The sequence below is a fragment of the Leopardus geoffroyi genome, chromosome C3 (assembly GCF_018350155.1).
Source record: "Leopardus geoffroyi isolate Oge1 chromosome C3, O.geoffroyi_Oge1_pat1.0, whole genome shotgun sequence".
Taxonomy (NCBI): Eukaryota; Metazoa; Chordata; class Mammalia; order Carnivora; family Felidae; genus Leopardus; species Leopardus geoffroyi.
Genome location: NC_059338.1, coordinates 30,051,923 through 30,077,100, shown reverse-complemented (window position 1 = coordinate 30,077,100; position 25,178 = coordinate 30,051,923). Strand labels below are relative to the sequence as shown.

Sequence of the window (25,178 nt, the reverse complement as noted above, 5' to 3'; positions counted from 1 at the left end):
GACGGCTCAGAGCCTGGAACCTGCTTCAGATTCTACGTCTCCCTCTCTCTCTGCCCCTCCCCCGCTCACACTCTGTCTCTCTCTCTCTCTCTCAAAAATAAATAAACATTTAAAAAAATTAAAAAAAAACATAAATAAACATATCATATCTACACTTAAACCAAATGAAATGATAAAATACACCAAGGAAAAGTAAACACAAAAACAATTTAAAGCTTCTCTTACTGTTTTCCACTCAGCAAAGATGTTTTCAAGAGATCCAATCAATCCCATGGCATTAGCTTTCATCTGTTTGGTAACCTATAGAGAATGTTAACATATTTTATTACACAAATAATTATTTAGAAGTTCAGAAATCCTAGAATTCTATGGGACAAGACAGGGAAGAATTTTCGTCTAAGAAGACAAAAGACTCGAGTTCTTTTATTGGGACTATAATTAAACAACTGGGGTACCTAAATCATGTGAGCAAAATTTCTTTCAAAATAAATTGCATATTGATTCTATATTAAATATAGATACCCTCTGATGTTTGTTATAATAATAGCATTTTGCCTTATATTTAAATATTTATAGGAAGGAAATTTCCAAGACTTCCCTTGGAAGAGTATGAGATAACTAATACAAAGCAAATATTATGCTCTAAGAACTACAAATACATTTCCCCAGTTTTATTAAAATATATTTGACAACTAACATTGGATTAGTTTAAGGTGTATAACATGATCCAGTATACTGCAAAATGACCACCATAGTGAGTTTAGTTAACATTCATTACCTCATATAGTTACAATCCTTTTTCTTGTGATGAGAACTTTTAAGATCTATTCTCTTAGCAACATTTAAATACACAATATAGTAGTACTGTTAACTATAGTCACTGTGCTGCATTTTGCATCCCCAGGACTTACCTTATAACTGGAAGTTGGTACTTTTGGACCACCTGCACCCATTTCACCCATCCCCACCCTCTGACTGGTAACCGCTAGTCTGTTCTCTGTTTCTATGATTTAAGCTTTATTTTTAGATTCCACATATAAATGAGATCATATAATACTTGTCTTCCTGTGTCCAAGTTATTTCACTTACATGTTTTATTATTTGCTTCTCCATTACAGCCCTATGCTGCATACGCAATTGTCCTCCTTTTACAAATAAGAAAACAGATCCCGCGCTCCTACGACTCAGAGCCAGGGCCGGAACCCCAGTGTAAATTCTAAGCCTTTGCTTTTGTGCTGCTCAATGTTGCCCCCTAAGGTGTCTTCTCACTTAATTTCTGCCAGGGGATTCTATTTTAAGAATTTAATTGGCTTTACCCACACAGCTCTTCCCTAGGTCTTAGATTTCCTGTATCTGGTTGAAAAAAAAAAATCTTTTTTCCCCTTGACTCCAGCTTTACAATTATAACTCCTATGCCTTATGTTTGAGCCTATTTTCTATTTCTTCAGATTCTTTGCTTTCCTTCCATAGGTTCTTGAGTTTTAACTTCTAAGAATACGATAAGCTAAAACCCCACCATGACTAAATAAATAGCTGCGGCATACCACAGAGAGAAAATGAGAGGAAGGGAGGTAGAGGTCTGCATGAAATGCAGATAATATGAATTTTATGCAAGATGGGCCTGACTCATTTGCTGTTTATTTCCTCAAAACGATAGCAAAGCTAACATCCACACCCTGCTTTGCTACTTGCTACGCACATTCACATGCATTACTTCATCTCTGCTTTTCATTAACTTATTCTATAGCCTCTTGCACTTACTGCCAGCAGACATTCAATCTGCAAACAGTGATAGTGTTTCAGTGATAAATGTGCTGCTGAGCAAAACCAAGCTGAAGATGTCAGCAGTGGCCAGTGGGAGTCCACTTTCTTCAAAGTTGCATTATAGAACTGAAATCAGCCTCATGTCTCCTACAATATGATTAGACCCAGATCTAGTGACAAAATGAGCTCCTTTTGAAGGAGTTTTTATTTTAAAAACAAAATAAAAGCACAAAGTGAGAGAGGCAAACATCCACAGAGAACAAGACCAAGCGAGCTGAGGGACCTGACTTGCCTGGCACATAATCCTCAGAACAATTTTACGAAGTACCTATGAACATCTTCACATTTTAAATGAACAAGTGGGGCTCAGGCAAGCAGCTCAAAGCTACACAGGAAGTGGGAGAGCAACTTAATGTTCAGGGTCTTTCTCCAGTTCTGAGACGGTTCGGACAGTGATTAATCTATAAAGCCCTTTAGTCTGAGGAAAGGAATGGAGATCCCCTCTGGCTTATATGGAAAGTTTCCCCCCAGAAAGATAAGCTAGACATATATTAATGAAAAAAAAAATTAACTTACTCTATGCCTTCCTGGAAACAACTAGCCAGAGGGGTGGAAGCTAACAGTCTTCCGCCGGATTTACTTCCCTAGGTAAATCAGTATGTATGTAAATGATATCCCTCTTAAGGGGGATGATCTCAGGAACCAAAACATCCCCAGAGAGCTCCATCCCAGCTGACTGACTCCAGAAAAAGAAAGGGAATGGGCAGAGATGGTTTTAACAAGAAGTTGTTACAATGTGACTGCTGAACAGACACCTCTCTGAAACTCACTGTGGTAAGATTTGAACTTACCTTCTGAATCCCCAATTCATTACTAGTAACTCTCAGTGAAGAAAATTAGTGCCTGAACAATGGCTTACAAAACTTATTTAGTTAGCGTTCTGAGCTTCGGAGTCAGGTGGGTAGAATATAAAACCCTGGCTCGAGACTGGACAAGGTTCTCCAGCTCAATGAAACGCATAGGAAGACGAGTAATTCCTACCTTGCAAGTGGGGAGGTTCACCACTATTACACATAAAGCATCAGTCCTGTAATTGTCACTGAGAGATGATTTAATAAGTGACTTAATAAATTTAATAAATAATGTCACAACCTAGGACATAGGTATTATTACATAGGACACGTGAGGAAACAGAGTCAGAGCACTGACTTGATGAATGATTGCTGGAGAATAACAGAGACAGGTTTTAACCACAGTGCCACCTCTAAGACAGCATTGCTTTTATGCTTCCATGTTAGTTAGCTGGAGGAGGTGGGGAGGAAGCATATTTTAGGAAGTCACTCAAATCTGTGTTGGTTCTGTGTCTTAATATGAAATAACAGAGGTGAACGCCTCTGTCAAAATATTTAGTTTAAAATATTGGATCAATAAATGGTAGTTTCTATTCTTTTTTTTTTTTTTAATGTTTATCTTTATTTTTGAGACAGAGACAGAGGATGAGCAGGGGAGAGGCAGAGAGAGAGGGAGACACCAAATCGGAAGCAGGCTCCAGGCTCTGAGCTGTCAGCACGGAGCCCGACACGGGGCTCCAACTCGTCAACTGCGAGATCATGAACTGAGCCGAAGTCGGACGCTCAACCGACTGAGCCACCCAGGTGCCCGGGTAGTTTCTATTCTTAAGTGGACAAGTAGAGACCTAACCAAAGAGCAAGAAGAAAAAGACAAGCAGAAAGTGAACACTAGGTGTCAGCGCCACACTCCATTCTGCTCTGGAGTGTATCCACAGGCTGAATTTTCATGGATAATAACTGACAAAATTATACAACAGAGGCTGCAGTAACTCAAGAGTAACTTGGGAAAATATCACCATGACATAATGATAGCATCAGCCTTTTCAATAAAATAATTATTCAACACAAATTAAAATACATAAATCTATAAGAATCCAATTTATTGAACTAATTTTTAAAAAATTTTTTGGTGTTTATTCATTTTTTGAGGGACAGAGAGACAGAGTGCAAGTGGGGGAGGGGCAGAGAGAGAGGGAGACACAGAATCTGAAACAGGCTCCAGGCTCTGAGCTGTCAGCACAGAGCTCGACGTGGAGCTTGAACTCACAAACCGTGAGATCATGACCTGAGCTAAAGTCAAACACTTAACCAGCTGAGCCACCCAGATGCCCCAGAACAAATTTTTTTAAATCCCCTTTACAGACCATCTGGTACTATGTAGAATGTTCTTTCATTCCTCTTACCTCATTTTGGGTACACTGCCTTAAGAGTCCATGCTGAAGTTCTTTTGCTTTTTCTAGTCCAGAATCTAATAGAATCTTCACTCCTAAGTCTACACCATCACAAAGAGCATCCATGAAATCCTCCTAGAAAAAGTTTTTAAGCATTAACTGGAAAACTCGGGTTTTACATTTTTTTAAAAATTATCAAACAACTAATTTTATTTTCTGCTTATTGTAGGATTATAAGTTCCAAGTTTATTAAATTCAGCTAAAGCTGGGATAAGATCTAACAGTCTATAAGAAAGGTAGCAAACCTGTAATTTAGCATTCCACATATAACGTGCTATAAAGAATGTCTATCATCTTAGGCAGGACAATACATTCCTAGAACACAGTAACATTCTATTACTATGTTTTCAATGGCATGAATACTTAAAGCAAGCAAATACAAATTTTCTAGAATTATAGAGTTCTTCATATGTTCATTGGCTAAGAAGGTGGCTATCATGAAAGCAAAGATCCAAAAAGTAAAATGAGGATTTCAGAATTATCCAGTACATTTAGCCAACGCAGATTGAAACCATTTTAAATTATATTGCTAAACTATTAAAAGTATGAGCTTTTTTCAAATAAAAACAACTTATCATGTTTAGTGATACTATTATCAGGAGTCTACTGTTCCCTCAGATGAAGTCTTTCAAAACTAATATCACCAAATTACCTGAACACTGGTAGCCCTATTGCTACTGTTTTCCAGAAAATGTAGCTCGCTCCCTTTAAGAACTGCTAACTGTCCCACATACTTCACCGCTTGTTGTACAATTTGGATAATTTTGTTTTGAGCTTCTTTTACCATTGATGAGATATCTGAACAGCATCCCTATAAAATAAAAATGGACCAGTACATAAGATACATGAGATTACACAGGGTGGTAAAGACAAGACAAGAAAAGCAATTTGAAGAAAACAAATTCTGCATTCATCGATATGGTGACTATGCTTCATAAAAATCTCAGTCAGAGCCAGAAAACATGCAACCCTATAGCTCCTAACGAGGATAAAATGACTAGGATATAGTCTCTACCCTCAAAGACCTTACACACTAATAGGAGACATAAGACAAGCATGCAGTTAACTAATATAAGAAAGAAGTGATAAGTGAAAGTCCCCCACCCCCCAAGAAGGAACAAAACCATGGCGCTTTTGCCTTTCAACTTTTCCTGTCCCGGAAGCCATCTGACAGATGGTGGGCAAAGATATTTTTTTTTATCAGGGGAGAAGGAAGAAGAAAGGGAAGGAAAAGGGGGGAAGACCACCCTCCAAACAAAAGGCTTCTCCTGCACCAGAGTGCACATGCCCAACGAGGAGGTAGGTGTTCCCCGAGCTTTTCTTTCTGTTACCTGCCAACTACAGTGATTCTCTTCAAAATACTTCTCTTGGCCTGCTTTCTGGGACATGCTTATAATACTGCTAAAAGGTAAGACTTCTGACACCATACTTAGCTAGTAAGCGTAATCACTAAATTCAGTTGTGCCAACATAACGCAAGTGTCTCCTGAGCTCTAACTTCCCCTCCAGGTCACCTGTTCTCTCCATCCTCGATTCCTATAAAACATTTCCCATAGAGCTGTAGATCGCAACCCCTAAGTTCAGAGTGGTCTTTCCAGAGAATGAAAAGAAGGAAAGAAACTACACACCAGTTGCTCTAATAGGTACCTTCTTATCACATCCATCCATCTGATCCTCATGGCAATCTTGCCAGACAGGCCTTATTTTTATTTTCCCGGTGACAAAATGGGAGACTCAAAAAGTGAAGCAGCTTGCCCAAGGACACAGAACTAATTCAGCATGGGTTCAAACACTGGTTTTCCAAATGCCAATAGTGGTTTTTTTGTTTTGTTTTGTTTTTTTCTGTTCCTGAACTGCCTCTCAAACCTAAGAGCCAACTAAGTATATTTCAAACTCTCTTTTCCACCACAGACCACCCCTCTGCTAGCTTCCTTTTCCAGGCTCAAGCATAAGTCAGATCCTCAGGTTTTGGCTCCCCAGCTTTCTGGCCAGCGTTCCCTCTCATCTTCATGGCCCTGTGCTCAGAGCATCTTCTTCACCTAATACTTCACCCACACCTGTTTGCAGTCCACCTGTCTGTCTTAGGGTCATTCTGTTTCCTCACCACTTATATCCCAAGTGATCCTTCATCCAGTGTGAATTTTTCATTACCTCAATAACAAGTATCCAAACAAGCAGCTATCATATGATGAGTCCTTGTGAAAAAAGACCCACTGTCCCTCTAACTACTCAAAGCTTACTCTGCCCAATGAGGTATGCAAGCCTGTAAATATGATATATTAAAGGGCATAACAGGTGAAGTACAGGCCTAACAGAAAAACAAATAAGAGAAATGTCTAACCAAGTCATGGGGAGACCCAGAAAGACCTCCTAGGGAAGAATAATGGATAATTAAAAATAAACATTCGATTTCAATTTGACTAGATTACTCAACCAAATAAACATTTCCAAATCCTATCAATAAATAAATAGCCCACTCAGGAAGTATTTGATACAACTAACCTTCTACTACAATAGTAGAATGTAGAAAGTCTCTTGGTGGGTGCTATAACATAAGATTTGTTCAAATATTCTAGAACATTTTGTCAAGAAGCCAAGTTACCCATTTTAAAAAGTGAAACCTATCCCCTTTGGTATTTTCATAACTACTTCCCTCAGACAGTCAAGGAATTCTTAAGGAAGAGTTCACTGATATGGCAGATGACTAGGTATTAACCAGAATCAAATTCTCTACTTCTTCCATGGTAATAGAACTCTTGATTTTTCACTAGGTACACAGCTGTCCAGAATAAAAAATAATTTCCCAATAATACTTGTGGCTAGATGTGGTCATGTAATGAAGTCCTGGCCAAAGATTTATAAAGAGAAATGTCATATGGAAATTTCTAGAACCTACCCTTAAAAGAAGGCCCATTTGGCCTTTCCCTTCTTTGTCACTTCTTTCATCCTGCTGCACTGAATTCAGACAGAGCTCCACCACTAGGGTGGACCATGAAATAAAGGGCATGCATTAGGCTTGGCAGAGGGCACATTAGAAGGAGCTTAGCTCTCAAGGTGTGGAACAGAGCCACCATGCCTCCTTCCAGATTTTATGTGACAGCCAAGAAGCTTTTATCTTACTTCTTCTTCACAGTCATGCCTAATCTCACTTGATATAAGGTAAACAGGAAAAAAAAAATTACTTTTCTTGACCATATACCGGTGGGCTTGTGATTCGACTCATTCAGCACAAGTTGATACCCAATATATAACAAAGCAAGACTCCGCCTTTCTTCCCAATAGCCATTATTGAGGACTAGCATAGTATAATATGTTACTGGTTATAAAACAGGAAAGACTACATATCCTGTGCCTCCATTTCTTCATTTATAAAATGGTGATTAAGAAAAGTACCTACTTCTAAAGTTGTTAAGAGAATTGAATGAGTTAATATTTGTCAATCACTGAGAATTCTCAGTGCCTGGCACAGAGGCAATAAATAATAAACAATCATAGAAAACCACACTTTCAGAATTGCAAAACAGAAATCACCTCTGAAAATCCTACAGATCTAATTTTAGGGAAGATGCAGACAGTAGAAGGTCAATAAATACTTGCTGAATAAATGACTTCTTCAAATGACAATCAGCAAATCAACTTACCTGCAAAAATAACTGTAAGTAGCCTCCTAGTTTTTTGACCTCTTGTCTCAGTTCATCTTCAAGTCTTGCTGTGCTGGTACAAGGTAGAATATCATCCAGCCAGTGTTTGATTAGAACCACAAGCTGCTCAAAAGCACATGTGACCTGGATAGTAAGTGACTGGGTTGCTCGATCAGAAGAGAACACTTCGAAAGAAGAAGGAAAATTATTGGAAGAAATAATCTCCAAATAAAAGATTATTCTAGTCTAGGGGCACCTGGGTGGCTCAGTCAATTGAGCATCCGACTTCGGACGCTTTGACTTAGGTCATGATCTCACAGCTCGGTGAGTTCGAGCCCCGTGTCGGGCTCTATGCTGACAGCTCGGAGCCAGGAGCCTGCTTCGGATACTGTGTCTCCCTCTCTCTCTGCCCCTAACCCACTCTCATTCTGTCTCCATCTCTCTCAAAAATAAATAAACATTTAAAAGAAAAATTTATTAAAAGAAAAAAAAGATTATTCTAGTCTAGGATTCAGGTTAGGGTTAAGGTTAGGATTTAAAATGTTTAAGAAACATTTTACCATAGTCAGAAAATGCATGCCAAATGTGGCAGTCATTCAAAAGCAAATGTAATGTGCAGAAAATAGTCATTCATGTAAGTTAATAAAAGCAGTAAGGTTGCTTACAGTTATCTTGACTTTCTTCATCTTGTTCTTCATGAGCTTTGGAAATGGCAAATAGCCCATGATAAATTTTAAGAAAATTATTAATCAGGCTGTCTGCCATGCTTTTTTCTTCATCATAACTCTGTCCAAGAAAATCTAACGATGACCCAATCAATTCTTTGCAAATTCCAGGAAGAAAAGATTCTGCTGAACTTGGGGAAATGGTGCTCGATTTCTCCAGTAAGCCTATATCGGCAGAAAATAGCCATGTTAAGCCTACTTTTCAGGCACAACACTTTCCAACAAATACATTAATGCAAGCATATTATGGACTCATTCGTCACTAATTTCAAAGCAGGCTGTTCTTATTTCAATACACCCTTACTTCTATATGCCAAAGTGAAAACACAAGTCCATAAAGGAAGTCAATTAATCTTTCAATGGCATCAATCCATAGGTTAGTAGTTCAACAATATAAATAACAGACAATTCAAATAAACTAAATAACCACTGGTTCAATCTCCTTCTTTATTTACTTTTTGGGAACAGCTAAGAAACAGTGAATTGGTGGAAACAATGGCAGTTACATGAAATAAAATAATATAAAAATAATAAATATAAATATCATAATGTAAAGTTAATTTAATTCATAAGCTGGAAACATAGGCAATAATAAAGGAAACTATATTAAGAGGAATGTCTCAATAGCTCTACTTTTAATAGTTCCATCTCTAAGTATACTATAATCAAAATAGGCTAAAGCCAATTATCTACAGTTAATATATCACATCTCTGGGAGACAGACTTTCACCATAATTTTCTAAGCACTATCCAAACCAGAAGTAAATGGAAAAGCTTGAAAGAGCTCATTTGGACCCTCTGGAAATAACTTTATACTAGAATGCTAACTCATGAGTATAATGATTCTCATTTAATAAATAAGATTATTTTTTTGATACAGTTCATAGGCAATACAAACAGCAAACTAAAAGGAAGGTAAGGGGCGCCTGGGTGGCGCAGTCGGTTAAGCGTCCGACTTCAGCCAGGTCACGATCTCGCGGTCCGTGAGTTCGAGCCCCGCGTCAGGCTCTGGGCTGGTGGCTCAGAGCCTGGAGCCTGTTTCCGATTCTGTGTCTCCCTCTCTCTCTGCCCCTCCCCCGTTCATGCTCTGTCTCTCTCTGTCCCAAAAATAAATAAACGTTGAAAAAAAATTAAAAAAAAAAAAAAAAAAAAAAGGAAGGTAAAATGAGGGCAAAGGATGGGGACTCTTAAGAGTCTAGAACAGGGCACGTAGCTGGCTCGGTCAGTAGAGCGTAAGAATCCTGATCTCGGGATCAGCCCCATGTTGGGGGTAGAGTTTACTTAAAAAACAAAACAAAACAAAATAAAAGTATTTAAAAAAAAAAAAAGAGTCTAGACCAAAGATGAATTTGATTTGGGAAGAGAAAAAGCTCTACACTGCAGGGTAATAATATCATGATAATAATGATTATAATCTAGTCATCATAAATAGTTACCAATATATTCTCTGTTTAAGAACGTAATGATGTTAATGCATTCTAAAATCCAGCATCAGGGCACCTGGGTGGCTCAGTTGGTTAAGTGTCCGACACTTGATTTGGGCTCAGGTCATGATCTCATGGTTGATAGAAAGCTACATGCACTGACAACACAGAGCCTGCATGGGATTCTCTCTCCCTCTTCCTCTCTCCCTCCCCCACACATCCCACCTCATGCTTGCATGCTCTCTCTTGAAATAAATAAATAAATATTAAAACAAAACAAAACATAACAGTAGCAGGGAGCCTGGGAGGCACAGTCAGTTAAGCATCCAACTTTGGCTCAGGTCATGATCCCACAGTCTGCAAGTTTGAGCCCCGTTTGGGGCTCTGTGCTGACAGCTCAGAGCCTAGAGCCTGCTTCAGATTCTATGTCTCTGTCTGCCCCTCCCACTCACAATCTGCTTCTCCAGCTCTCTCAAAAATAAATAAACATTTAAAAAAAATTTTTTTAACTGGCTAAAAAGAGTCTCTTATGGTTTGTTTCCTGTCTTTAAATAAATTAATAGGGGCGCCTGGGTGGCTCAGTCGGTTGAGCGTCTGACTTCGGCTCAGGTCATGATCTCACAGCTCATGGTTTCCAGCCCCGTGTCGGGCTCTGTGCTGACAGCTCGGAGCCTGGAGCCTGCTTCTGGTTCTGTGTCTCCCTCTTTCTCTGCCCCTCCCCTGCTCATGCTGTCTCTCTCTCTGTCTCAAAAATAAATAAAACATTAAAAAAATTAAAAAAATAAAATAAAATAAAAGTAAAATAAAATATATAAATAATTTTTTTAAATAAAATAAATAATAAATAGATAAAATCCAGCATCAACATTTTACAAAGCCTTGCAAAACCCTAGTTTAAAAATATGGCCCTGGGTGCCTGGGAGGCTCAGTCGGTTAAGCGCCCTACTCTTGATTTGGGCTCAGGTCATGGATTCACAGTTCGTGAGTTCAAGCTCCACACTGAGCTCTGCTGACAATGCAGAGCCTGCTTGAGATTCTCTCTGCTCCTACTCCACTTGCCGGTGTGCACGCTCCCTCTCTCAAAATAAATAAATAAACTTACATTTTTTTTTCATTAAAAAAATATAAATATATGTCCCTTAAGGTGAGAAGTTAAGACATTTGCTCAACTTCCCAGAGCTGAAAAGTGCACCCTCCAGAACCCGCAGCCCAGACGAGTCCATACTAAATGCAGATGGGGGTTTCTGTTTCCCTCTTTGAAAACTGCGAACAAGCAAAGACCTTTTGTATTTTACTTAATTTTTAAATATGGCCCTTAAAAAGGCAGCTTTAATTCATCTGGAAAAACTACTTTGGTAAAACCTCTTACTCTCAAATAATACTGAATAAATAACGATACCACAGATACATAACCTTTTATTGTGCTGGTAAACAAAAAGCCTACAGCTTATTTTGTTTCCCTTAGATTAAATAAGTATTAAGATAATTATCTTCCTAAAAAGTAATTTTAGGTTTAAAAAGAAAGAAATCAAATTTCTCTATTTTAAAGTCAAGATGAGGGGCGCCTGGGTGGCGCAGTCGGTTAAGCGTCCGACTTCAGCCAGGTCACGATCTCGCGGTCCGTGAGTTCGAGCCCCGCGTCGGGCTCTGGGCTGATGGCTCAGAGCCTGGAGCCTGTTTCCGATTCTGTGTCTCCCTCTCTCTCTGCCCCTCCCCCGTTCATGCTCTGTCTCTCTCTGTCCCAAAAATAAAATAAACGTTGAAAAAAAAAAAAAAAAATTTAAAAAATAAAGTCAAGATGAAATATGATTTCTTTTACGACTACTTGTATCCCATTAGTGCCCTTATCACACAGATTATTAACTTATATAGCAACTTTAAAACTTTTTGTTTCCTAAGGTATAGTTTATCCTTTGTAAAGTGTGCACATCTTAAGTATACAGCTTATTGCTTTCACATATGTGCGCGCCCCCTCTCAGATCAATGTGTGCAAGGTTTCCACAAGCACATTCCAGCAGGTTCCCTCTGGAGCCATTATTCTCTTCCGAACTGCTCTGGCTTCTGTCACCATACATCAGTTGTGCCTGTTCCTGAGCTTCACAGAAATATAATCATACAGTATGTACTTTTTGTTTTCTGGTTTCTTTCACTCAATGGAACGTTTTTGGGATTCATCCAGGTTGTTGAGTGAAGTAGGCGTTTTTCTCTTTTATTGCTGTATAGCCCCTACTACCTGGTAGTAATTTCAACTCTTACAGGTAGTTAGACATGCAAATTTACAGGGTGTCCCCCTTCTATAGGAAAATTAATACTGTCATCCATATTCACATAAAATAATTATTTGCTGGAAAAATTCCTGTAATTTTTTCTCTTACACTTTCCTTCCACATTTGAATTAGGCACTCTATTGAGAGGCTCTGAGCACAGAATTTTAGACATGGAAAGGGCCACCCAGCCCACCCTCTTCACTTTGCAAAAAAAGTGAAAGTTTGGATGAAATGATTTGCAATAAGAACATGACACAAGGTAGTGACTGAGCCAGGACTTGATGCTTTTCTCAGGATATAAGAAAATTCGATGAAAAAATACCTGATGAATGGGAAGAATGCAAATTCTGAATTGGGTAGGCTTGTATATCATGTAAACAACCAGAAATTCTCCTGTTCTTCATCAAACTTTTGCTCCTAAAAAAGATAAACCATAAAATTAGTAGTTATATACTACATGGAGTAATAATATTAATAATATTCTTTTTTTAAAAAAAAAAGGAACAGATTTTTTTTTTAAGTTTATTTATTTTGAGAGAGAGAGAGAGAGGGAGAGGCAGAGAGAGGGGGAGAAAGAGAATCCCAAGCAGGTTCTGTGCTGTCAGTGCAGAGCCTGATATGGGGCTCAATCCCACAAACCGCAAGGTCATGACCTGAGCCAAGATCAAGAGTCAGACATTCAACCGACTGAGCCACCTGGGCACCCCAAGAATGTTCTTAATTCTCTAAAGAAACTGGGTATGCACGTGTGTCTTTTCCATGGAAACCTTTTCATCAAGAAATAGTTCATTTGGTTTACTGAGCACGAACTTTACTATTTAGAGGTATTATTCTAAGCATACAGTTAGTTATTAATTAAACAATATTTGCTTGATATTTGAAGAGTATTACTATTTACAGGCTCTAGATACTGTGGTTAAACAAGCAAACATGGTTTCTGGGCTCCTTTTCTGTAACAAAAGAGAAATTAGGCAAATAATTACAATAAAGTGATGTTTCAAGAGAGCAGAGCATGCCATGGTAGATTCTGGAGAACTCAACCTGGCCCAAGGAGTCAGGAGGGCCTCTGGGAACAGTGACACTGAAGGATGCACAGGAGTTAGCCAAATGAGGAGGCAGGCTTGAGAAAGAAGGAAGAGTATTCAGACACGGGCGCCAGGATGCGGGAAGACGCGGCGATGAGAGAAAAGTACTGCGCGTGCAAAGAGACAAGCGAGGTTCGGAAGGACTGCAGTCTAAGATGTGAAAGAGTAGCAAGGGATGAGGCTGCGAGGTGTGTGGGGGCCAGCTTGAGGCTGACCTCGGATGCCAATTAAGGAAGCTTGGATTTTATCCTGAGAACATCCTGGGAAGGATTCTAAACACTTAAATAAACATTCAAGTAAGTATTTGCTACACAGTGGGAAAAGCATAATACCTGTGAAGTGTAGCAATAGCACAAATGGAGAGAATGACTATCCTTAATCGCTCTTTTGGCTGCCTCTTTTCCCACAGCCCATAAAACCACTCAGATTTCTCCCTTGAGTGTGGCTGGCTGTCTAGCTGTTATTCATTCTTCCTAACTGCTACTGGAAAAGGCAGCCTACTTCCAGATTGCCATTCATCTATCAATTTTCTGAACTCCAACTCCAGCCCTCATTACATCCCTGAAGACACGAGCGGTGACCTGGATCTAAATCTAGGGGATCCTTTGAAGTCTCTTTCCTGACAGAACTCTCTATTACCATCGGCCCCTCAAAGAAAAATGCTGTTTGTTGAAAAGACCGTTAAACAAAAACGAGTTCTATCTGCAGTCCTCTAAATGTTTCAAATTTAATTTTTCCCCATGAATTCCTACAAGAAAAACACAGAAATATAATGATAACAGGGTGAGGAAAAATCAACTCTCAGTATGACTGGTAAGAGGGAGAGGAAATGTCAATTCTCAAAAGTAACAGTTTTTTGTACTTAGGGACGAAAGGAAAGGGTATAACACTAAGTCTAAACTAGGAAAACTTACTCTTTTAACACTATTGTGGTTAAACAATGTTTAAACACAAATAAAATGCTTGTTACGTTCTTTTCACAGAATTTTCACTGAACCTCAGGGGAAATTTTACTTTTAACTGTCCACAATACATATCAAAATTTATAGGCAGCCAAACCAGTCTATTTTATTGCAGAACAGCTGTGCGTATTGTGGCCGGGTAGCAGTTCCATAATTAAGAATCTGTCAGTGTTTCCATTACCTGGAGGCATTCTCAGAGTTTGCAATTCTGTCATAAACATTCTTACAAGGCTGAAACTTCATATACAAGGTCTCTGACCGAGAGCAATTCATTTTTTTAAAAAAATATGATACTTTTAAATTATAGAAGTTATCAAGAAAACCTCTTTACCAAATGAAAACACCTGGATTTCAAAATCTTAAAAAATATTAAAAGAAGCTTTGGCTTTTCAGCAACAATTTAAACTTCTGCTGGTTCCCCAATTCTTTCTTTATTTTTTTAATGTTTATTTATTTATTTATTTTTAATAATTTATTTTTTAATTTACATCCAAGTGAGCATACAGTGCAACAATGATTTCAGGAGTAGATTCCTGGTTCCCTAATTTTTTCTGAAGTTAGCAGAAAATAAGATGTAAATCACCAACTTTCAATAAGCTAAAATTTTGATGTTCATGATTTATTTATTTTTAATTAATTTAAAATTCCAGTCTAGTTAACATCCAGCATTCTATCAGTTTCAGGTGCACAATACAGTGACTCCACACTTCTGTACGTTACTCAGTGCTCATCATGCTAAGTGTTCATCCCCTTCATCTATTTCACACGTCCTGTCACCCACCGATGTCCATTAATTATTAATGATCATATTGTGATCCACAATTCTAAGTCTGTATCTGTTTATAATAAAAGATAATAAGAAACCAGTAATTATAAAATCTAAAAGGATTTATAATTCCCCCCCTCAGGAATTTGTACTTCTGGTTTGAATTTTTGGGAGGCTTATGTTACTCCAGGTTAGTGTAAGTACCCCAAGCCCATCCGCTCAATTTCCCCCACAGGCCATCTTTAGCTCATTTTGGAGAGCCCAACTCTGTTTTGAAGTCCTCCAGATAAATCACCTAAAGATATCACTATCTGTTTATTGGTATTAGATCGGAAATCAGATCTCAGATCATCTCTGAATTCCAAGATTTAATTTTACTTAATACATATTAAGCACCCAATAATAATAAGAGCTGCCATTTATTCAACACCCATCCACTGCAGTGGGAGTTTTACATACTTTATCTCTTTTTTATTTTTTTATTTTTTTTTTAACATTGATTTCTTATTGAGAGACAGAGAGAGACAGAGCATGAGCATGGGAGGGGCAGAGAGAGAAGGAGACACAGAACACGAAGCAGGCTCCAGTCTCTGAGCTGTCAGCACAGAGCCTGACATGAGGCTCGAATGCACAAACTGCCGAGACCATGACCTGAGCTGAAGTCAGACGCTTAACCGACTGAGCCACCCAGGCACCCCTACATACTTTATCTCTTAATCCTTATAACTACTTCACATCATCATCATCATCAGCCCCATGGTGGTCATAGAAGTAGCAGGAGAAGCAATTGTTTTTATATATGACCTCACTTAAACTCAGTGATAAGCTCTGTAGAATAGATACGTATTACTCTCCATTTGGTAGACGAGAACACTGAAGCCTTAAGATGTAATGTCACTTGCCCATGGCCACACTCTGCATAAATCACTATACCTGAAACTAGCATAATACTGTAAACTATACTGGAATTAATATTAAAAACTTAATACAAAAAATTAGAACCCAGGACTGTGACACGAGCCTGTGACTTTCTTATTATACTACATTGTAGGGGATACAGATGTGTTCCCTATGCTCAAGGAATTCAGAATCTGTTTAAAGGACAAGGTCTGTATTTCTTTCAGCTTGAAATACACAGCTGTTGTGTATATAACATATAAGGTAACACGTATCGACTATTAGATCTTGGCTATTTCTTACTGCAGCTTAGGAGCTGGCACACAGCAAATAGGACAAAAGTACAGGGGGAAGAATCCCTATAAAGCAATTACATCTCTCTGAAATTTTACGAGTTTAAAATGAGTCCAAAACAAGAAAGGCCTGAAAAGGTCTGGAAACCCAAACGGATTCTGAGCTGCAGCTGACAGTGATGAAGTGGAAAAAAAAAATTACTTAACCAGAAAGATTCTGTCCTTTCATATGCAAAGGAGGGGCTATCCGGCAATGGCAGTCAAGGAAGTCAGGATCTCTGGAATCACTCAAACCTGGATTTGAGTGCCCATTCTTCCCTTATTAGCTCTATGAGTTTGGACAAGTTACTTACCCTCTTTAAATCTTTGGCCTTTTCATCTGTAAAAGGCAGGTAAGGACAGCACTAACCTCATAGATTTGTTGTAAGAACGACATGAGATAATACTTAGCAAGCATTCAATAAATGTTCTTGATAATGATGATGCTTCTGTTGGATGGATGAATGCCATTGACCCTTATATCCTGAAAATTCCCAAATCCCTCCTTCAAAGTTCTTGACCTGAATATACACTTGGATGCTCCCTGGAATCTCAAACTCATCAGGGTCAAAAATAAACTGATCTGAACCTCCATTTCAGGGAATACCATCTTCCCCTCACCAGTCGCCCCAGTTAGACCAGGATTCATTCTGGAGCCTTTTATCACCCTCAAGCCCACAGCCAGCCAAGTTCTTGCTGATTCTTCCTCCTGAATACGTATAAAACCAGGCTTTCCTCTCCAGTCCTTCTGCCTGGTTTAATTTCGGGTCTTTATCAACTGTTCCTCTAGTTTCCTCAGTGCCTGGTCTTTGAGGACAGAGTATTTTTTATTCATCTTTATATCCTCAAGACATAGCAGATAGTAGTCTTGTTTAAAAACAAACTAAGAAGTATTTATTTAAAAAGAAGTCTTTGTTTAAAAACCAAACTAAGCAGCTAAATTGGTTCCAAGACCAAGGCCTTTCTATTATACCATTTTGCCCTCTGTAATCTAAGTATCTGAGGTCTAAACAGAGCTAGTTTTTTCTCAAAAAGCATCTATTCACCGTGGAAGTCTTTTATATTTTTAGTTAATAAGCAGCCTTTGTCATATACAGAAGTTCTCTATCACCATGATTTATTCTTCTGTGGTGTTCATACTAACTTGACAGCATTTAAAGTTCTATAACTTATAATAACATATCATAGAATATGCCAAGTTCTTGAAAAAGGGTAATTTAAAAGTAATAAACACTATTCATTTTTATAGGAAATTAGATTTAGTTTCTTATGTCTTAAGTCATAAATATGACTTAAAAAAAAGTTATGTTATTTATGTCTTATGTCACTCTTAAGACTCACTGGTGAAATGCCAACCATTTTTGTTCCTATTCTAACTGACTGATAAACAACTTAATGCCCCAAGTGCTGTAATTTGATCAGTAACATACTATTTCTCTTATGTTACTGGGTTTCCTGCACAGACATATTCATTATGACAATAGATAGTTCTTTTAAAATAAGGAAATGAGGGGCGCCTGGGTGGCGCAGTCGGCTAAGCGTCCGGCTTCAGCCAGGTCACGATCTCGCGGTCCGTGAGTTCGAGCCCCGCGTCGGGCTCTGGGCTGATGGCTCAGAGCCTGGAGCCTGTTTCCGATTCTGTGTCTCCCTCTCTCTCTGCCCCTCCCCCGTTCATGCTCTGTCTCTCTCTGTCCCAAAAATAAATAAACGTTGAAAAAAAAAAAAAATAATTAAAAAAAAAATAAAATAAGGAAATGATATATATGTGTACCCAGAACAAAAAAATAAAAATGTCTTTACCTCCTTCTAGAAAGGGAAGAAACTGGTGCATTTATAATGTCAGGTTCCCATTCATCTTCAGGATCACAAAAGATATCTTCACTTTTGTTATTACTATTACTCTAAAAAAAATATATATATATATGGTTTCTACTAAGTCGGGTTAAAAAATGTTTAGCTACTAAGAGAAAAAAAAAAGTTTAAGTTTGTTACATTTCAAATTTTAAAAATTAGCAAATGCATAGGATACCCGATAGAAGTCTAAAAATATCACATTCCTGATAAAACAAAAAATCAAGCACATGATGCTAGAAATTGTATTAAAAGAGCTCTACTAATAAAAGAAACAGAAACCATTAAATGATTCAAAAAAATAAACTTGGGATTTAGAAGACATAGTAAGAACAGGAAAGATAAATCCTCAGAAGGAAAATAATATGACAACATTAAAATTCAATCACTCCCTGGTTAAATATATTAATCCTGATAACCTGAATTTTAAGTATTTAAAGTAATATTAATTAAAGTTCTCAAAAAATACTATACATATAGAGCTTGATTCAGAAATAGTATAATTATATAGAAAAAAATAATCAAAGAATATCTGAACAGCTGAAAGTAGGAAGATAATGAAGGTAACTCACAAACCATACTTTAATGCACCTGTCAAAGCAAGAATGATCAAATGACTTCAATACAGTTTTTTTGTTGCTCTAATTACACAAGCAATCCACATTCATTGCAGAAAATTTGGAAATTATTACATTAATTATATTAATTTTGTATATTCTATTAATCTGTTCACACACAGTTATAATTGTGTGTTTTCAAACTTTTACATTTAAACTTAAGGGAAGAAGAAATTTCATACACATAAAACACTTTGTATCATTTGTAATGATCTTCAATGCCTATAATATACATTTTACATAATTAAATTTGTATTTCCCCATTGCTGTGCTTTTTGGTGTTTCTAATTGTTTGTTATATTAATAGAACTAAAAATATATCTGCGCATATTAGTTTTTAAATATTTTTTATTTTTATTTTTTTGAGAGAAAGAGAGAGAGAGAGAGGGAGAAAGAGAGAGAGAGAGAGAGAGAGAGAGAGAGAGAATGAGCTGGGGAGGTGCACAGAAAGAGAGGGAGAGAGAATTCTAAGCAGGCTCCACACTGTCAGTGCAGAGTCAGATGCAGGGACCAAACTCACGAATCGTGAGACCATGACCTGAGCTGAAGTCAGACACTTAACAGACTGAGCCACCCAGGCGCCCCTACATTCATAACTATATTAAAACAAATCAATAGAAGCCCATCTATAGGCAAAAGTAAAGTAAACATACATAATTGGTAATACCGGTTGGTTTGGGTAATGTATATTGCCTTTTCCTTTATTTACCAATTTTCTTTACTAAGAACATGTCACTTACATATTTTTTATTTCAAAAAGTTTATAGAGATTTTAATAATATTCCAAACCTCATAAAGTTCTTTCATTGCTGCCAGCTTAGATTCAAATTTTTCCAGACTCCAGAAAGTTGAGATCCCTAGTTGTAAGTTACGAACCCGCACAGAAGTGTCCAAACTACTTCCTTTATCTGATACATCATGTCTGAAAGAAAAACCAAAGAAAACTGCTTACCCTAAAACATACATACACATTTATACTAAGGGTTTTCTGAATTAGAATAACTTCCATGAAAATGCAGTCCACTGATTAAATATCTCTCTCCACTGTTAACATTTTTATTAAAGTAAAACTCATGTCTAGTATATATAAGAATAACTTCTTATATAAAAATTTTAAAAATCAAATTCTAATCACATATATTTCTTTCCAAACTTGTAATATTAATAAGTTTGTAACTCAAAAGAAAATTAGTAAATTTCTAAAACATCTAAAATTATTGTTTATAAAATAAGTATATTTTATTGTATACTTAAATATACTTAAAAATGCTTAAAATAAATATTTATTTTATAAGCATACTTAGTACAGTATGGCAATTGTCGAAAGTCTTTTACTCCAGAGTGAGTCCGGAAAGGGGTATCTGCGAGTGTTGTTAGGGATTCTGATACTGTTCTAGGCAGGCACTACAGATACTGTACCTTTATGGAAACTAAATTTAGAAAGCAATCATATGAGGGTCAGTTAGTTTAAAACAAAGAATTACTGTACAATTAAGATAATTGCTCACCTGCCAAAAACATAATATTTTTTAAATTTGTTGCTGATGGCATTCGCTTCCTGAATCATCATTGAGAGTTTCATAGAGCTCCAATTTGGCTGAACTAGTAGAAAGCACAAAGAGAAGATTCAAAATACACATATGAGCCCTAACTTCTATCATTAGGCAGACCAACTCCTGAAAAAAATATATTGATTTCAAATAAATGGCTTTAACTATTTATTGCAGAAAGTAAGGGCAATATGTGAGTAACTTTTCCTCAAGCCTGAAATAAAATACTCTTCATAGAAAATGAGGTCTTTCACCTGTGGACATACAGAAAAAAGGTGCTGAAGGTGACACAGAAAGTTGATACAGAAAAGATTTTGTAAGAGAGGAAATGCCAAAGACAATGCTTTTTCTTCTATCTTTAAAGATTTGTTTTTCTCATTTCTTTCCTAACTTCTAATTTGTTTAAAATTTTAGGTAAAGTATACTACAGCCTTACTTATATAGAACTACAATCTTTTTTTTAGTTTGCCTGAAAATTAAAACAAACAAACATGTTTCAGGACATCAAAACAAAAAAGGGAAATAACTTAGGCCACAATTCCACTTTCCTAAGTTAAATTTCAGATTTTATCATAAATATTTTCTGTTTTACTCAAACTTATAACCAATATTCCATTAGAACACTTGTTTTTGAAAGGATAAAACTCATTATTCACATGGTAAAAAAAATCAAGTATTCATTGCAAGGCACTGTTTTTAGGCCCTAAGAGGAATAAAAAGATTTATTAGTGAGTGTATTTTTTTAACCTCTTGCAACAGATATAACAACAGTTATATTATATAATAGTTTTAAATGTGTTTAAAAATAGAAGTTATAGAAAGTATACAATACAACTACCAAATATTCTGCTAAAAAACTGAATCTGAGTCTGACAGGCCTGCAGAAATAACAACTACTTTATGGGGAATCTAGGGGCAGAGGAACCTGTTAGGCAACACCATGGAGATACAACAGCAAAATCCAGAATGTGGGAAACTACAGGATAAATAACCTGATTTTTTCAACAAACAAATTACAAGGGGAAAGAGGAAAAAAAGAAGAGCAAATTTACAGATTAAAAGAGACTTAAAAAGGGACACTTGGCTGGCTCAGTCAGTAGAACATGTGACTCTTAATTTCAGGGTGGTGAGTTCAAGCCCCATGTTGGCGTAGAGCCTACTTAAAAAATAAATAAATAAAATAAAAATAAATAAATAAAAGAGACTTAAAAGGCATATCCACCAAACACAATATGTGGATCACACTTGTATCCTGATTCAAACAAACAAGATATAAAAAAAAATTATGATATAATCCAGGAAATTTGAATGTAGACTAGAAATCTGATGAGTGTAAGAAATTATTATTAATTTTTTAGGTTTGATAATAATATCATGGTTGTGGTTAAAGAGTGACAGCGAAAGAGAGAAAAGAGAGTCCTCATCTAATTCAGAGATACACAGTGAAGTGTTTATAGATCAAATGGTAGAATGTCTTAGACTTGCTTCAAAGCAGTCCAAGGAGGCCGGGGGACTGAGTATAACCAAAACAAGACTGAACATGTTGGTAATTGCTAAAGTTGCATGATAGGGATATAAGATCTGTTGTAGTAATTGCTCTACTTTTATAGTTTGTTGAAAATTTTCCATAATGAAAAACATTTACATTAAAAACATGCGTGTTCTATACAGCAGTGTAGAGGTATACATGAAAAATAACATCCGAGTGAAAAAGAAGATGAACTACCCAATGATTAGGTTCCATTTAAATATAAGAACTAAAAATTAGAAAAAGATTATTTTTTTAATGTTTATTTATTTTTGAGAGAGAAAGAGAACACGAGTGAGGCAGGGCAGAGAGAGAGGGAGACACAGAATGTGAAGCAGGTTCCGGGCTCTGAGCTGTCAGCACAGAGCCTGATGTGGGGCTGGAACTCATGAACCATGAGATCATGACCTGAGCTGAAGTCAGACACTTAACCAACTAAGCCACTCAGGTGTCCCAGAAAAAGAGATTGTATTTAAAAACACGTTACATGGGGCACCTGGGTGGCTCAGTCAGTTAAGCGTCTGACTCTTGATTTTGGCTCAGGTCATGAATTCATGTTTTGTGGGATCTAGCCCCACGTCAGGCTCTGTACTGATAGTACAGAGCCTGCTTGGGACTCTCTCCCTCTCTTTCTGCCCCTTTTCTGCTTTCACTCTCTCTCTCTCAAAATAAATAAATAAGCATTTAAAAAAAATAAAAACATCTTTTTAAAAAATTTTTTTTTCAACGTTTATTTATTTTTTTGGGGACAGAGAGAGACAGAGCATGAACGGGGGAGGGGCAGAGAGAGAGGGAGACACAGAATCGGAAACAGGCTCCAGGCTCTGAGCCATCAGCCCAGAGCCTGACGCGGGGCTCGAACTCACGGACCGCGAGATCGTGACCTGGCTGAAGTCGGACGCTTAACCGACTGCGCCACCCAGGCGCCCCTAAAAAAAATAAAAACATCTTACACATTAAAATAACACTTGAAATTTTGTTTACTATTTGCCTTTGTAAATAAATATTCTAAAATATGAATATTCTAAAACAATCATGCCTACAAACTTATTTATTTAGATCCAAAAGGTCAGCAACATCTAGAATAAACCATTTGTAATATACAAAGGCAAGTAACTTTTTAGTAATTATATGAAATAACATAAAAAACTTGAAAATGCCTGCTAAAATCATCATATACTCACTTAAAGTTTTATCCCTATTACTCTGATTTTGCTGTAGGATTTGTACTTCTTTAGCAATTTTTTGCTTCTCAGTTTCTAAAGCTTCCAGAATTCTTGCATGGCGGATGCTGTGGTCTTCTAAAGCCTAATTGGTATTCATTCACATAGACCCACACATGAGAATATATAAAAAGAGAAATTATAATTGATAATGGTAACACAGTATAATTAAACCTCATTTTCATACAAGTTTTGTATATTTTATTAAGCAAAAAATGTTTTTAAAAAGTGATTTATAAAATATCTTTATGAAATTTGCCCCATAACAAAATCATTAGGAATTTCTGATGACATAAATTAATCTTGTTCTTCCCATTGATAGGAAGTAAAAAAAAAAAACCTTCAGGAAAAAAAAAGAGAAAAAACTTGCTCAAAAGAGTTCATTTGTTGACTAAATAGACTTACATTTAAAAGACACCAAGAAAACCTCATTTGATACAAATAGCCCATTAATAATTACTGTTTTCAAGATTTAAACAGCTTTTTTTTTCTTTTAAGACTCTCAAGTGATTCACTAGGCACTTTGTGTCCTAGGGTAATGTACCATCACTATATTATTGTATCAGAACTTCGGGGTTACTAGAGGTATTTTCTTCTACCCATACTCTTGCCACAAAACTTGGAAAAAAGAAAAATAAAATTGCCACTTGAGGATAAAACTTTGAGGTTAAGATACAAGGAATCAAAGCAGAGATAAAAACAGCACTTCTCAAACTTTAGTATTTGTCAGAATTCCATGCAAGACTTGTTAGAATGGATTCTGGGCCCTGCTTCCAGAGTTTCTGATTTAGTAGTTTCTGGAGTGGGGACTCAGACTGCATTTCGAACAGTAATGCTGATGTAGCTGGTCTAGAGACCATACTTTAAGAACCACTAATGTAAGAAGAAAGAATAGCCAAAGGTTGATTAAAAGGTAATTGAAGATATTAAAATACTGACATTCTGGTTTTATGCTTCAGTCTTGTGAACTTGATTAATGTGAGTCAGCGCCTGGAAGATGCCTCTGTCCTCACTGAGATGACAAAAGTTTCAGTGATTGAGTTCATACAACTGGGATAACAAACACCCTACTGTGAGTTCTCTCAAGAGTCACTCAGGCAAGGAGGCTGCTGGCCACTCTTTTCACAGATGGAGAAAGCTTCATTCTGACATTAGAATGTGACCCAGTATTAGAGCTGTGCCTTTCTTCCTTCCACATATTGTGCCCTAGCACTATTTCATTCACTTACCTTATTTGGCATGACTGATCACAGGATAGTTGTGGAAGCATAACAAGGAAAAAAAAAAACGGTAATAGAACCAGCTAGAAATAAGAGCTCTGTCCCTTTTGAAGTATTTGTGTGATGATGTGAGAGCAGAGCTGTGAGCATTACCAGGATGTAAGCTTTCAGGCAAGAAAAGCCCTTCATTCATATATATATATATATATATATATGTATATATATATATATATATACACACACACACACACACACACATACATATATATATATGAAATGTATATATTTATATATAAAATGTATATATATAATGTATAAAATGTACATATGTATAAAATGTATAAAATTTTATACATATATGTATAAAGTGATCTTAATCAAAACAAAAAGAAGAGCCCTTCTCATCTGGAGACCCAGATTCAGCCATCTCCTCTCAGGTCCCTTAAGTTCTTAAAAAAAAAAAAAAAAAAAAAAAATCCAACTGTTGCTCAGAATACAGCCAAGTACCTACAAAATGAAATTACCTGTTTTGCAGCCAAAGTCTCCATTTCTAATCGCTTTTTGTTGACATATATTTCTTGTTCAAGACGCTGTTTTGCCTTTTCTAATTCCTCGATTTTGTCATTAGCCTTTTGGTTATTTATTTCCTGCATTTTCTTCCTTTGAGACTCTTCTTTCTTTAAAGAACAATAATAAAAAATAACTAGGGCAAAAATACACAGCATTTTTCCAAAAATAATATAAAAGTGTACAAGAGTCCATTTCTTTAATCAGTGTGTAAGAAATCCACTCACCAATAGAAAGGTGCCCTGTAGTTCCTCTACCTAATTCAGCCTGACTAATCTAACTTAGAATAAGTATCACAAGTCAAACCTTGTAGAGCATTCTCCTCTAAAATGGGTTGTGGGAATGCAAGATGTCCCTTTTGAAATATTTGTGTGATGATGTGAGAGCAGAGCTGTGAGCATCACCAAGATGTAAGCTTTCAGGCAAGAAGGGCCTTCTCGTAAAAAAGAACAGAAGCT

At 36.8% G+C, this 25,178-nt stretch overlaps 1 protein-coding gene across 1 annotated transcript in view; it reads right to left on the bottom strand.

Moving 5' to 3' along the window:
• Nucleotides 1-25,178, bottom strand: part of KIF14 (kinesin family member 14) — a 56,920-nt gene that overhangs the window by 4,738 nt on the left and 27,004 nt on the right. Inside the window, exons 18-28 of the mRNA XM_045456570.1 lie at nucleotides 24,678-24,830; nucleotides 22,895-23,018; nucleotides 20,141-20,234; nucleotides 19,422-19,554; nucleotides 17,965-18,065; nucleotides 12,445-12,539; nucleotides 8,372-8,596; nucleotides 7,707-7,891; nucleotides 4,719-4,877; nucleotides 4,019-4,141; nucleotides 226-300 (exon numbers count right to left, since the gene is read on the bottom strand). Coding sequence (XP_045312526.1) covers nucleotides 226-300; nucleotides 4,019-4,141; nucleotides 4,719-4,877; nucleotides 7,707-7,891; nucleotides 8,372-8,596; nucleotides 12,445-12,539; nucleotides 17,965-18,065; nucleotides 19,422-19,554; nucleotides 20,141-20,234; nucleotides 22,895-23,018; nucleotides 24,678-24,830 — 1,467 coding nt within the window. The remainder of the gene's footprint in view (nucleotides 1-225; nucleotides 301-4,018; nucleotides 4,142-4,718; nucleotides 4,878-7,706; nucleotides 7,892-8,371; nucleotides 8,597-12,444; nucleotides 12,540-17,964; nucleotides 18,066-19,421; nucleotides 19,555-20,140; nucleotides 20,235-22,894; nucleotides 23,019-24,677; nucleotides 24,831-25,178) is intronic.